We start from the raw sequence: 15,041 nt of genomic DNA on the forward strand, positions 1-15,041 counted from the left end.
TTCCTATTAGGGTGTTGGGCAGGAGGCCCACAGGACATTAGGTGTTGGCTGCACCAATATCCAATAGCATTCACTCCTAGTAAGGCAAGAGTAGAAGGCCCCCAGTGCACTGGCAGAGAGGTGCACCAGTATCTTTCACTCTTAGTAAGGGGAGGGGCAATAGGCCACCAGTGCTCTGGTTGTACAGCGCACCATTCTCCGATATCATTCGCTTCAAGTAAGGCGTAGGTCAGAAAGCTCACAGCGCGCTGGCTGTATGGTGCACCAATATCATTCACTCCTAGTAAAGCGCAGGGCAGAGGGCCAAAGTGCTGTGGCTGTACGATGCACCAGTAATCAATAACATTTACTCCTAGTAAAGGGTAGTGTAGTAGGTCCACAGTGCGCTGGCTGTACGGTGCACCAATATCATTCACTCCTAGTAAGGCATGGGGCAGAAGGCCCAATGTGCGCTCGTTGTACCGTGTATAAATATCAATGGCTCCACGTAAAGCATAGGACAGAAGGCCCACAGTGCACCGTCTGTTCACCAGCATTCCCTCTTGGTAATGCTCAAGGCCCTCTATGAGCCAGGCTAAGTGAACCACTATCTATTAGCATTCAATCGTGGTAAAGTGTAAAGCAAAAGGCCTACTGTGCACTGCACAGTGCACCAGTACATAGCACTCACTTCCAGTAAGGTGTAGGGCAATAACTACAGCATGCAGGTCGTACGCTGGAAAAAGACCCCATTAGTGTTTAATGCTTGTAAGCTGAAGGGTAGAAAGTCAAGAGTGTGCAGGTTTTCGGGCCCACCAACAGCGTTTACCTATGGCATGGCCGTAGCATGCATATTTTAGGGTGCACTAAGGGTTGGAAGGTTTCACTTCTGGTTAGAGGAAGGTGGAAAGCACACAGTATGTGGGTTGTGCATAGCACCAAAACGATTCACACAGAGTACGGTGCAGGCAAGACCTACAGTACACCGGTTGTGAAAAGCCCCAAAACCAAATAATTTTTGGTTCAAGTGAGGGGCAAGGTAGGAGCTGGAGGCCCACTGTACCAGTTTGTGGGCAGCACTAACATCCATGAAGGTGTTCACTGCACAGGGCACCAGTACCCTTCTAATAAGGTATAGAGCAGAAAGGACGCGATGTGTAATGCATGTAATGCGTGTGAATAGCATTAATTCCTGGTGAGGTTTAGAGCAGGATGCCCACAATATGTGCATGGTACGGTGCACTAACTTCCAATGGATCAGGTCAGTGGGACAACAAGTTTTGCTGACAATAACATGTCCTATGCACACGCTTGAGTGTCCAAATGAGAGTTCATTCTAGAATCAGAGCACACGAAAAGAAATGTTTGAATATTGTTCCTTGTAGTCTTTTCTTTGTCTTTTATTCAAACAAAAAACATCCAGCAACACGTGTTTCTTCTCTCTGGGATTACCTCTTGACTTCTTCAGGGATGGAAATAACATGATAGGGATTGTATCATCATCAGCATAGTTACACAATAAACAAACATTTGCAATGCAATAGGTCTAACAGTTACACGAGCTTAAGCTATTGGCATTGTAAATGACAATGCTGTTTATTTATGTTTTTCAAAACGAAAACAAAAATAAAAGACATTGTTATTTGCAATGTCAATAGCTCAAACGCGTGTAAATGCGCGGCCTTCTGCATTTCAAATACTTGTTACACTTGCTAACACGGTCTGTGCTTAGGTTACACCTCATTAGAACCAATTAAACACCCAAATATGATAAAAAGCAACAGAAAGGTGACAAGGCAACCTTTGCCAAGGGCCTGCCACTACATAGCAACACATGTCGCTGTGATTTAGCAATCGTTGAACGGTTTGAGCTAGAAACAATATTTTTGGTGTTAGAATCTACATATTATGTAGCAGATGATGGATTATCTGGCAAATGCGGCAAAACCAAAAATACACAAAAAAACGCAGTGGCCTCACCATCGCATAATTCTAGTGGTCCTGATTATGGGACACGTAGTTTACCCTTTCCGGTTCAAAGTACGGGCTGAAGTCCCAGCATGCAAAGTGGGGTACGATACAGAGCTAGGGCTGACTGGGAGTGTGGCCCATAACACGGGCCTTCTCAGCTGTGACGGTGATCAAGCTTGTAACAAAACATGAGCAAGCCAGTGTTATTGTGCTGGGAATCTGACTGGCACAAAGCCAGGGATTGCAGTTCTTTCTGAAAACCGCAGGTTAAATCTGTCCTGGGTGAGTTGTCCTTTTGGTTGCAGCCGCAGCCTTTGCGCGCCGAGGGAGTGGCCTGCCAGCAGCTATGCATGGCATGTGAGGGCGTGCCTCTGTTTGCTTGCAGGGTGGGTTAATTACAGCCCACCCCTTTAACAGTTTCAATGCCTTGTTCTCACTGGGCCAGCTGGAATGGAGCAGTCTGTGCCTAGGGCCAAAACTCCACCTCCCAGCAGCGCTGTAAGAGGCACAGAGAGCACAGGTTACTAGGATCTACATCACGGTGCAGTAACTTTCCACAAACCAGCTACCTCTTAATCACTTAATCCAGCCCTCAGACCAGCTACATCTCAGTGACTTGTAACAGCCCACAAGCCAGAAACCCATCAGCCCCTTATAACCGCCCACTGACCAGCTACCGCTCAATCATTTGTTGCCAGTATCCTTGCCTATGACCTTGAACAGCTCTAAGCTAACCTTGGCTAGGTTTGCACTATACACATTCCGCAGACATACATGCCCCTGGTTGTTTCTTTTCTTAAGATATTCCAGGTAGCGCTGCTCGGATCGCAGAGCGCCTCCGAGCACTTTGCAAATACCACTAGTATTGTAGCTGGAGGCCCTCAAACACGAGGTGCTTTGTTTATGAACATATTGAATGATGTGCGCTGCTGAGACCAGGTGACTGATGCTGCTGGTGACTGGAAGAGTACTTGGTGGCACTGATGTCACTGGTGTGATCTGCAGCCAGCTCTGTGGTTTTAGCTAAGACCGCTAGACATGCTGGGACTTGTAGTTCCTCTGTTTTCAATATGTGTTTGGGTCTTGAGGTGCCAACACCGTCTGAAGCTCATCCTAGAGACATGGGGGCCAGATGACTGCTGTGATTTCCTGGGTTTTTTACAGTCCGCTTATTTTAAGTTTAAGCCACATGCAAAATTGGGTGACTGGCGCAGAGCGGGCGTTTGTTGGGTTAAACTCCAGTGCCCTTTCAGAAACAACAGGCCTCAGGGTGCCACGGTCGACCCAGTGGAGTAACGTTAAATGATGGGGCCCCCATACAGAATGTGAAAAGGGGCCCCTGAGTCTCCCATATTCCACAAATATACATTGGTTGTGAGGAATGGGGCCCTTCTGAGGGCCTTGGGCCCCCTGCGCCACGCCCCAGGGGCACGCAGAGAGTGGAGGGGCTGCTTGGACGCCAGCTCACATCTCTTCATTTTAAAGTGTCTGATTCATGGAGCTTGTCCGTCTCGACCCTTACCCAGCCTGCACCGAGGACTACTGTCAACCTTGGGCAGAGATGGGCTGTCTGTGCTCTACAGCCGGAGTGTGCACACCGTCCTGGTTTCGTCTGAGGACAGGGAAAAGACTGTAGGGCTGGGGCACAGCCCAGAAAAGGCACCCTTTATCAGACAAAAAAGCCATGAGTGATACAGCTTATTGTCCTTTCGGCAGGACCTGGGGCGACGGAACAGGTTTTCTATTTATTAATCAGTTTCTAAAAAGAATATACCAGTGTTATCTTAAAGTTCTTTTTAACCTCCGCCCTACTAATTTTTTGACATTAATGTATACATTTTACGACGTTTTATTTTATTTGACAGAAAACGCTGATAAGGAGAAGTTATCATTTTGAACAGCGCCTTAAAGCCCTTCCCGTGGTCACCTGCTGGGGCCATGCTCTCGGTGCACCGTGGATTTGCTTCTAAAACCATTATTTTGTAGTAGTTTACTCTCATTCTCACGTTGATCACTGATTTACGCCAGACCTTGACCAGGAGTCGATGCTTGAGTGTGTCTGTCCTGGAGTTTGGAGAAAGAAAATAATATGGGGAAAGCCACAAATTCACTGGTATGTAGATGGAACAAAACACCTTTCCAGGCCTTACCTGTCCCAAAACACCCGCCCCACACCCACTGGGAGAGGTCCTGAAACCTAAAGGCAACACGTTTAACTACTCAAATTTCAGAGTACATATGTTAATTTGTATATACTCCTGGTGCAACTTTTTCTAGCGATCCATGGCAGACGGGGATTACTGAGTCAATGTCAACTCACTGTTTTCTTTTAAAAATCAAAAGTAATTTACTTTCAAAACACAATACAATAGTGTGCATACAAACTCCGAGGGCTCAAACAGAGTGAGGCAGTCCCCGGGTACTAACTTTATCCTGCAGCGCAACCCAGTGGCCAAATGGCAAAGTAGCAGCAACGTCGTAAGAAGCATTCATCTCGGTTGCAGGTTCTCAGGCTAATAAAACAAGACACGTGGCCCCCAGAAAGATAAGAAATTGCTTCGCGACAGCCGTGAAGCAGACGAGCCAGTCTGGATGGGCCTGGATGGAAGGGAGAAAGGCCCAAAAGCATCATTTTCAATGGGAAGCCAGTGTTTAGCATAAACGATGTCGTAACCCAATGAAAATGATGGGCGGGGCTTCAAGTCCCCTTCTGAAATCTGCTCTCTCACAATATCTCTCGCTGAGCGAGCAGCGCTTCGCACTGCAACGCCAGGCGAGACCTAAAAACATTTATGGTGAGCACATATCACCACACTGCAGAGAGGTGAACAACTTTTCGCCCTAGAGTGGGAACGCTTAAAGCCACCTTCAATACAGTTTGTTATGTTTCAAAATTTAAATTTAAAACAACTTGTGCACAGATCTACTCTTTGAAGATGTAATGCAAATTAAAAGGAAGTTTGAGTAAATTGACCAGCCGGGTCGGAAATATAACCGGCAGAGAGGTGAGAAACACATTTAGTTTTCGTGGAGTTTTTGTTGGGAACTTATCAACGTACTTGACCTTAGGTTCTTACCACACCACCTTTTTAATTAATTTCAGGTGTTGAGAATTATACTTACAGAAAAGAACAGGTAGGACCCCGCCCCTCCACATGCTTATGAATGTCACAGTACACTGCGTTATTCTATGATCGCATATGACTTTTGGACATAGTGATCATGTACTAAGTGGACTTCAATGTGGGTTGCACAAGTTGTTTTATTTTTTAATTTTGAAACACAGCGCACTTCATGCCTCACCAGCATATGATGAATGTGGTCGACACTTATTATGCTTTCACTCCACTATACTGTGTTTTCTACAGTCAGGTAAACACTGTATTGAATGTGGCTTTAAGGGTTCCCACTCTAAGGTGAAAAGTTGTTCACCTTTCTGTAATGTGGTGATAAGTGCTCACCATAAATGTTTTTTATTATGTAACTTTGATGATGATACAATCCCTATCATGTTATTTCCAGCCCTGAAGAAGTCGAGGGGTAATCCCCGAGAGACGAAACACGTGTTGGCTGGATGTTTTTTGTTTGAATAAAAGACAAAGAAAAGACTACAAGGGGCAATATTCAAAAATTTATTTTTGTGTGTTCTGATTTTAGAATGAACTCTCATTTGGACACTTAAGCGTGTGTATAGGACATGTTATTGTTTACTTGACGGGCCTTTTCGCCCTGTGCAATTGAGGGTCCTAGGGTGTTTTCTCTCATCTTTTGCACTACATGACTCTAGGAAGTAGATCACAATACGCTAAATAGGACAGGCGCCAATTTCCCTGTAGAATTAACACCCCCACCATATAAGTAAACAAGTTTTGCTGGTGGAAGGGCCTTTGCATTACTCCAATAGTCACCATGACAAGTCCATCCCCCTCCCTTTTGTGGTCCAATCGTTATTACTTGAGTGGCTTTGGAAAAAAGATTAAAACAAACTTTTGAGTAAGGGAGTCACCCAGTTACTTTAAGGATGATCATATTTGCAGATTAAAAGAGATTCAATATGCTTTAAAAGCTACAACTTGGGAACAAAGGGATGAATGGGGTCTATTGAACACCAGAACAGGAGTGACAACAGTGTCGGAAGAAAACACAAGACACCACTGGAAGGCATTGAATCCACAAATAGGGTCCCCTCAGTCCCCCCAGAAGGGCCCTGTCTTCACTGATAAGCTCTATGTCCAGCATGGGGGCTCTCTCAGTTCGCTCCAGGGGGGACATACATACTATGAAGGAGACCACTTAATCTCCATGGGGAGCACCCTATGTACACGGGCCTGGGTCTTGGGGGCAACAGAGGGCGCTGCTTACATGAAAAGCACATGAGGGGGGCCTGCACATACATTTGGAAGAACGTATGGCCTTCATGTTAATAGGTCTGATCTCATCTTACATTCGCAATAAGCAGACAATAAAGATTTAATTTACCATTAGTTGTAAGTGTCTCTGTAGGATCCTCCCTACTGCCCGTAGCCCCCTCTCTGGCCACTGAAAAAAAGAAACACACAAGTCTTGTGATGAAGACAAGCAGAGCAATATCAGCCAGACCCCCTCTCAACCCCACCATCACCAACACGCAAGACCAGCTTCAACAAGAACGGTCTACCATGTGCATCGACACTTAGGGTCCCAGACAATGTTCCCTCTAATTGTTTCCTCTGTGTGCAGCAGTGAAGGGCCTCTGTGCCCTGCAGCCATGGCTTTGTGTCCAGCTCATCGTGCAAGCGAGTACTTTTCTCAAATGCATGATATTCAAAAGGGGCAAGGAGCCCCCAGAGAGTACAGCTGTAGGGAGGAAGGCACCTTGTTTCAGTGTGCTGTCAACTGAGGGGCGAATCCATTAAGATTTATATTAAAGAGCGACAAAGACACTTAAGCAAGTACTCTGAAGATTTTTAAATAGTTCAAGATGAACAACTAGAAAACTTGTGGCCAAGTAGCTCTCCATTCAGATCAACTCTGTGTGGTTATGCTGAACGTTCTGGATACAGTAAAAAACTGTCTTTGATATGTTAGTTACAACCAATGTTTTAGAATTTCATTGATCTGTTAATAGCACCTCTTAAAATTACCCAACGCAGTGGTGCTCATTCTATTAACCTTGAATGGATGAAGGTTTGAGGGGGTCTGGGCAGTATTTAACCCTCTTGTTTGTAGGTTAAATTCAGATTTCAGTAGAGGGACATACTTCTCCAGTCAACTGAAGGCAATAGAGTCTCAGGTGGTGCATCACATCCCTTCGGTGGACTGGTTTTCACCAGCCAAAGAGCTCTAATCTAAGTGAGCAGATGATGCAGTTGCTTGCCCTGTTAACAGAGGTCCCTTTCTTCCACCGCTCAGAAGTAGCTGAAGGAGAAAAGCCAGAAAGTCCCGGACAGGGTTCCGGTGTTCCTGCAGATCCTCATAGTCTGTTAGTCTTTCACATTAGATGGAAATTACAAGAGACACGTATTTGACCACTGCCCTGTGTGCTCTATAAAGAGGCATAGGATTGGATGATCAAGTCTTGTGGGCACCACGATCTACTCACATGCACAGTGAGACACTTGTATTGTATTCAGCCTTAACTACAGGTTGCGCACACCCAGACACGTAGAATGCACTATGCAGAGTATGCCCTATACAAGAGCTGCATAAAAAAAGTACAGAAACACATCTGGAATAACAGATTCTTTTTGTAGGTCTTCCTCCAGTACAAAAGGTTACAGATGAAAACCTTGTTACCCATTTCCCCTCCTCCTCACTTGTATTCAATATTATTTTTAATTCAACGATTACTCTTCTTGGGAAATTCTTGAACAATCTAAACAAATGACCAACTTGTGAATATGGAATTTGGTCTACTTCTCAGTATAGATTTCTGGGATCCTGCATGGTTTTAAATCTGTTTCTGTTACAAACTGCAAATCGGTACAAAAATAGGAAATGTCTGTTCGCGTTGTGGAAGGACAGAGCTGTGTGCATGTCCACCAGCAAGGAGCCAGATGCGATTTGGATTTTTATTAGGCTCAGAATAAAAGTCCAAACACCTTCCAGCCCCTTGCTGTTGACACACACTGTGTGCTGGAGCCCTTGAGAACACCTAGCTGCTGTTTGGAGTTATTCTCAGCCTAGAGAAAAATCCAAACAGTCTTTTTGCGTCAATTAAATTTTCCTAAGGGCTCCTTGCTGGCTCGAATTTCACTCCCAGTATAATATATGGCTAACTAACCATACATTATTTTGGCTTTTTGCCTCAAGTTGACGCTTGTTTTAGATGGCCACAGGGATTCTCCCAGAACCGACCCAAATCCTAGACGTGGAGACGGGCTTTTTGCCCGGCTACCATTCCCTTTTGTTGTATCTTGGCAATCGCCGTGGGGCCCCTCGTGATGGGTTTCCACCTTTTTCCCGCATTATTATTCTCCTTTATGCATCTTCCTCTGGGGCTGTTTATATTGTGTGAGTACTGATGATCCCTCAATTTAATGGCGCTGAAACACCTTCCACCTTGTAATTTTCGCAACCTTATTGCCAAGACATATTGGGCAGGGTCGTAATTAGCGTCACATTTATTAATACTTGTGGCACTTGTTTGAGCACCAGCCACGTTTTCTTCACTGACACTTACTATTTCTTTTTAAATTGTTTATGGCACTCGTATTATTTGTTTTTCTATTTTGATATTGAAACTTTATTACACTGATATTTCTTATGTTTTTGAACCACTGTTGTTTTGACTAAACATATTTTCTCCAAGGCCCATTCTGATTTCAGAGTTACCCTTGTGCTTTGACGGATGGTTTCTTCTTATCAGAAGCAGCACCCTCCAGAAAAGCACTGTGAGAAGATGGAACAGTCCACACAAAGAGAAAAAAATAACAAGTGGGTGAGTACTGCAAGGGGAAGATGTACCAAGAATAGGCCTACTCCCTCTCTTTGCAATCAGCACCCCCAGGATAATGTCTTTGATTGGTGGAGTGAGAGGGAAGGCAGGCAGAGCTCGGCTGCTCCTCCAGCTCAGCCACCTCCAGGAAAACTGATTTGTGCGGATGGTCGTTGCTTCAGAGGAGCTCGAGCAAACAATATCTGCCCAGAGTCTATTGCTTAGTCCTACTCACTGGGCCGGCCCTAGGAAAGGATCTTGGTTGTTCCAATATGCTTGTGAAGTCACCCTTCAAAAAAAAGTCACATATTAAGGCAGCACAGAAGTTAGCAATGGGCTGCTTCCTTAGAAGTTTGTCTGGGCCTAAAAGAGAAGGTGCACCAGCAAACCCCTGGCAACAAAAGGGGATTGCTCCCCACTGGGTTTTGGGACTGGGATGGGAATGAAGGTAAAATAACCTATGACAGATGGCACATGCCATAAGGACATCTTGGGAGACACATTTTCATCACTTTTATAAGTGTCCTACGGGCAGCCGAGGGGTTGTATGGATTTAGTGTTCATGATCGGAATGTTAAGATGTTGTATTATATGTAAATGTAAATGTTAATGTTTTTGAGCTTGTAAAGCGCACTGCTACCCGTCTATAGGTTTCCTGGCGCTGTATAACTCTGGGGAACCCGTCCTGGCTTTCCCTGTGGGATGGTCCCTTGCTGGGAGTCCCCAAGGTGGAGCCAGGCATCCCCGGAATTGGTGGGGCCATTGTGGAGATTAGGCAAGCTAATGCCCAGAGTTGCCGAGTGGAACCCCTGATTAGAGTAAGCACCGACGCGAGAATTATCGAGTCCGCTGACCAAGGTCCACGACCCTGCCGCGTCGGGAATTGAACCCTGGTCCCGGGCCAACTTCTGCTCTCTGGCCTGCCGCCTCAACCAGTGAGCCACACTACTCCACAGTGTTCATGATCGGAATGTTAAGATGTTGTATTATATCAGACAAATTGTTGCAAAATATACTTGATTAGTTACATTTCAAAGAAAGTATGCATAAGCTAGTGGATTGAAATAGTTAACACGTCTTGTCTTTATGAGGTGGTTGGCCGAATTAAAAACAAATCTGTATAAGACAAACATGCAAGATAATATAAATAAAATTCTATTTAGAAGGAAAACTGTAAGGAAATGCCTTTTTTTGCAAGTTCACCCCCACATGTGTGAACTGATGCTAACCAGACCTCAGTGCCAGTCTTCTAACCCATTACAGAGTGTATGTCGAATCAGCTATCCCCAAATGGCATAAGTTCACTTACTTAAATGTCCCTAGTATACGGTACCCAGGGTGCCATGGACATGTAAGGCAGTGTCCACCTAAGGCTGGAGCACTGATTCTGCAACCCTGTGTGTGAAAAGGTAAAAAATGTCTCCCAGCCTGCCGCTATAGACTGGGAGGGAAGTGTTTACACTGCCAGTTCAACTTTGCCACTGTGGAAAAGTAAATTTTGCCATGTTCTGTGTCCCTACGTGTTCCCCATCCTATGTTGTATGTGCATGATTAATATGCATATGTATTCCCCATGTTCGATTAAAGACGCAATTACAGTTGTGTCCATCTCTAGTATGCCAGTTTCCAGTTCTCGTGAAAGCTACGAGTATCAGGCCTATGTAAAGCTACGTTGCCACGTCTCTCAGTGTGCACGTTATTTCATTGAAAAGTCCCCGTTTCTAGGCCTCAAAAGGGCCCGGACACCAGATTCAGCTCCTGTCTCCTGAGCCCTCGCTGAGGAGCGATACAGCCCCCACCTGTATTCCTGACCCTTCACTTACTTCCTGCCTTACAGTGCCCGGCTTGGCCTGGCTCTGCCTCTGAGTCTGCCAAAAGTATGTTATGATTCTAGTTATCAGTCCAGCCCTCCTTCTCTGCATTCCTAAGCTACTGAATCGCATCAATAGTTTCAGTCATCGTCTAGCCTTTACGTCTCCATGTAAGAGAAATACTGTATTAATGGTCATTTAATATTCCTCATCACGCACTACATGTAGAATAATGCATGCACCAGTCTTAGAGTCTGTTAGCCTTTACCCCGATACCTTTTAGTTTATATCAACATGTTCTCTAAACATCAGATACTAGATAGTGTTTAGGTACATGTCGCCCTGACTCTCCAGACTTCAGTCTCTGCTCCTAGCGCAGAAGTCATAGCCCCCAGCTTCTCCTAGTAACACGTCATTGTCAGTTTGCGCGCACCACTAGGTTAGAGGTCCCGGCTCCTTAGGTCGCCCCCTCCATGTTACCGCCCCATTTATGACATATTCTGTTACGTTTACATCACATGTCCATGTATACGCCTCCTGTTACACCCACTTTCACCCTTATCTTTCGCGACTGCTATTGACCACACCTACTGCTCCGCCTATCGTATGTATTGTAATGCAATTGTTTTAGTATATATGCTTGTGCACTGTTATTAAATGTTACGCCGATTCCAATTCTGTCCCAGGCAGCGCTGCCATCCTATTCCTGTGCAGGTTGTCCTGTTCCTGTCCTTTATGCTGTATTAAACCTGCAAACTCCTACTACCTCGAATCTTGACTCTTATTTATTGAGCTATCTGTTATTATTATGTCCAGTCAAACCTAGATCCGGTATTATTTATTTATATACCACATAATGGCGCCCGAACAGGTACTTGCCCTTTCCCCACGCGCCGGTGAAGCCACGTATGCCCCCTGACCCTCTGCAGCCGTGACGGAACTCTTCTGCGCACCGGCAGATATTTCTGCTTCAAGTATCCCTCAGGCCCACGGAGGAGACGGAGGTTGCGGTCCAGCATCCAGACGAGGCGGTGGAGGAACGCGGCGAGTCCCGACCAGAGCCCAAGCCGAGAGTCCAAGGTCCGAGGTATCCGGAGGCCCACCCGTAACAGAAGTCCGAAGTTCGTCCGTCCGGCGTCGAAGCAGTCCAGTCCAGTCCGAGGCCTTCCGTTCTTGCTGCCCGGTGAGTACCGTTGCTGGGGTAGTATCTAGACAGGGTCAATCTAATTGACTCTGGTCCGTGGGTTTGGTGGTACACAGACCCAAAACGAAGTGTCCACTCCGGTGGATGCGGGTCCTGACGTGTCTCTTTATGAGACCGGTAAGTTTCGTACTGTTTCAGCAGTGCATCTAGTTTCTGTTCTAGTCAGTTCTGTTCTCGAGAAAATTCATGTATTCTGTTTTCAGTATTCCAGGTAGTATTCTGTTTAGACTGTTATTTTTAAAATGTTCTTCATGTATTTTAATGTCGTGGTATGAAAGTGGTGTAATTATCGTGTTCATTGTTTATTGTAATTGTGTCTAGATTACAGTCCAGTCATGCCGTTGTTTTCCAAACTACGTCAGTTAAGAACTAGAAAAGGTCTGTTAGAAGAAGCAGTTCCTGTCCCGCCTAGGGACAGTCCAGGTCATTTTATGTATCAGAAGCATGGCATAAGTGCCATATTATATCTAGATTAGTTAGAAGAAAAGTACAGATGGCCCGTATCGGGTACATGGGATGCCGAGTGCATCATGCGGGTAGAAGAAGCATTATGGAAAAAGAAAGCCAGACAGTCACAGAAAGATGCCATCGAGTTATGGCGCAAAGAATCTCATAAGAGAACCGAAAAAGAAATCAGAAAGTCAGAATTAAGTAGAGAATCCATAGAAAGAGCACAAGAAAGGGAATTAATCGAGATAGGTGAACGAGTTAAAACCGAACAGTCAGACAGACAGAGGCGTGCCCTTATAAAGGGTATGTATCCTCTTCTTGCCGAGGGCTTGCCAAAAGCAACCCCGGAGGCATCCAGTAATTTTCCGCCACCATTAGTTCCGACCAAGCTACGTCACAAACCGACCGCAGCTGATATTTTTCTCTCGTCCTATTTGGACGACACAGTCCCAGAATATGCAAATCCTGTTCCACCAGCTCCTGTAAATAATGTAAATCCTGCTCCTTCAGTCACCGGGGCACCTCTTGCAGTACCTGCTACGGTACCCCCGGTCCAGCCAGTAGTACAAATCCCCGCCACATCAGTCACTCTGCCAGCACGAAGAGTATCAGTCGATGATTCCAGTATAGGGGCCGCAGGAGGAGGTCCTCCTGGTACCCCGCCGCCAAGTAGACGTCTAGGAACAATCGAGTTACATGAACGTGCGTTACAGCGTACGCCCAAATATAAGTCCGTTGCAGAAATCAGGCGAGCTCTTACTGAATGTGGTTATGATCCAGTTCCAGGCGAGGATAGTATGGTTCTATATTCCATACGTATAAGACAGGTGTCCGAGTATTTGGTCACCCTACCGAACATGAAAGAAGATTTAGACAGAATGTATCGTTTCATTCGTACAGGACAAGATTCAGAAAGTATTGGTGAAGTCATGTCTCTCAGAAAAGCTGAGATCCAGCTCATGATATTAAAATTTCTGATTAATTGTTTAATCCGGGAACAAGATTCCCCGACTAAAGATCCGACCGAAATGAAAGTCCTGACAAGGTGGAGTGATAATATAGCCGAGGGTAAGCACAAGACACTCAATAGTATAGAGAGTATGTACAAGAAAATACGTAAAGAAATAATAAGGTTACACGAACAACGCAAAGAAGCACAAGTAAGCGAGAAAGAAAATGACTCTTCTACTGAAGAGGTAGACGACGAGAATACCGCCAGAATAGCGTATGTAGGAAAATCTAGATTTCCAGACCGCCATTTACGCCTAGAACACAAGAAAATCTTTCATCATCCAGCACCGGAACAAGGTTCTCTAGAACAAGTATTTCAAGCTACCGATCACATTCTGAAATCACGAATCGGTTATAGTGAATTAAGTACTATGCATGAACAAGAACTAGTCCGATCAGCAGTCCGATGGACTACTGATTCTACCACTTTTCCAGACGAAATAGTGGCACAAATGTTTCTGAAATTGCCCCCAGCCGATCAACGACTGGTGGGTATGTATATGATTCAGCACCTCATCACATTGTATGAGGGTCAACATTCTGATCCAGGTCCGTTACATGATGTCCTGAACGAGTTACTCCAGTATAGATGGAAAGGTTTAGGTACCGATTTAATTAGTGTCATTCTAGAACAGCGTCATAAATATAGTATGTTTTTGAACCCGCATTTTGTTCACGTCTCACCTCCAGAAAGTAAACCGTTTTACATAGATAGACAGAATCCGTTACGAGAAGTACACCCAGTCAGGACAGCAGATGGTGAAATGCAACGAGTATTTGTTTACACTCCGATTACAAAGATGGAACTCTTAGAGATGAAGAAATTAATTCCCTGTCACGACAAAGATCCAGCAGGGTTCCACCGAGAATTAAAGGACATGCTCCGTATGGGAGAATATACGTATCCAGATATTATTAAAATGTTAAAAGTCCTGTTGCCTGCGGGCATATACGAAAAACTCAAGGAAAAAGAATGGGAGGTGGGAGAGAAAAAGATCGATTGGGCAGTTCTAGAAGCTGAAGATAAGATACGAGTACCAGGTACCGGTCTTGGAGAGAAATGTAAAGAATTACCAGAACTGTTAATACAAGTTTTGCCCAGATTATTAGCCACTAAAAAGGAAGACTGGGATGCAATCTCAGCCTGTAAACAGAAACAGGATGAAGATACTAGTGATTTTTATTCTAGATTCGAGAAATGTTTCATTATAAACAGTGGCTTGAAGACGAGTAGCGAGTCATACCCTCATCTTTTTGTTACTAAATTAGTCGAGAATTCAAGTCCACAAGTTAAGAATCGAGTTTTAAAGGTCGAAAGTACATGGCAAGCTAGTACCCCGTCCCAGATGTTACAGATGCTCCAGTACCACCAGAATAGAATCAGAGAAGAGCAAGAACACGAGAGAAAACGTATGAAAGACACGAAAATGAAAGTACTAGTTGCACAATCTGTTCCACAAGACAGTCAGAAGAGGGGTCCGAATCAAGCCAGTCATCCTGCAGCTCCCGTTAAAGGGACATGCAATTATTGTAAACAGCCAGGTCATTTCATAAACGAGTGTGCAGTTCTGAAACACAATATAGCTACTGGTAAAACTAAAGAAAGACCACGTCCGCCGAGACAAGAACAAGTTTCACAGACTTCTCAGCCACAGAATGCACAACAGACAGTTCCAGCACCGCAGCCTATTGCTGCAAC

At 45.0% G+C, this 15,041-nt stretch overlaps 1 protein-coding gene across 1 annotated transcript in view; it reads right to left on the bottom strand.

Annotated features, from left to right (window-relative positions):
- The window catches only part of LOC144799925 (RNA-binding protein 3-like), a 36,128-nt gene that overhangs the window by 1,047 nt on the left and 20,040 nt on the right, over positions 1-15,041 (bottom strand). Inside the window, exon 6 of the mRNA XM_078671552.1 lies at positions 6,430-6,489. Within this exon, the coding sequence (XP_078527678.1) occupies positions 6,462-6,489 (28 nt within the window). The 3' untranslated portion in view covers positions 6,430-6,461. The remainder of the gene's footprint in view (positions 1-6,429; positions 6,490-15,041) is intronic.

The sequence above is a fragment of the Lissotriton helveticus genome, chromosome 12 (assembly GCF_964261635.1).
Source record: "Lissotriton helveticus chromosome 12, aLisHel1.1, whole genome shotgun sequence".
In the NCBI taxonomy this organism is placed as follows: Eukaryota; Metazoa; Chordata; class Amphibia; order Caudata; family Salamandridae; genus Lissotriton; species Lissotriton helveticus.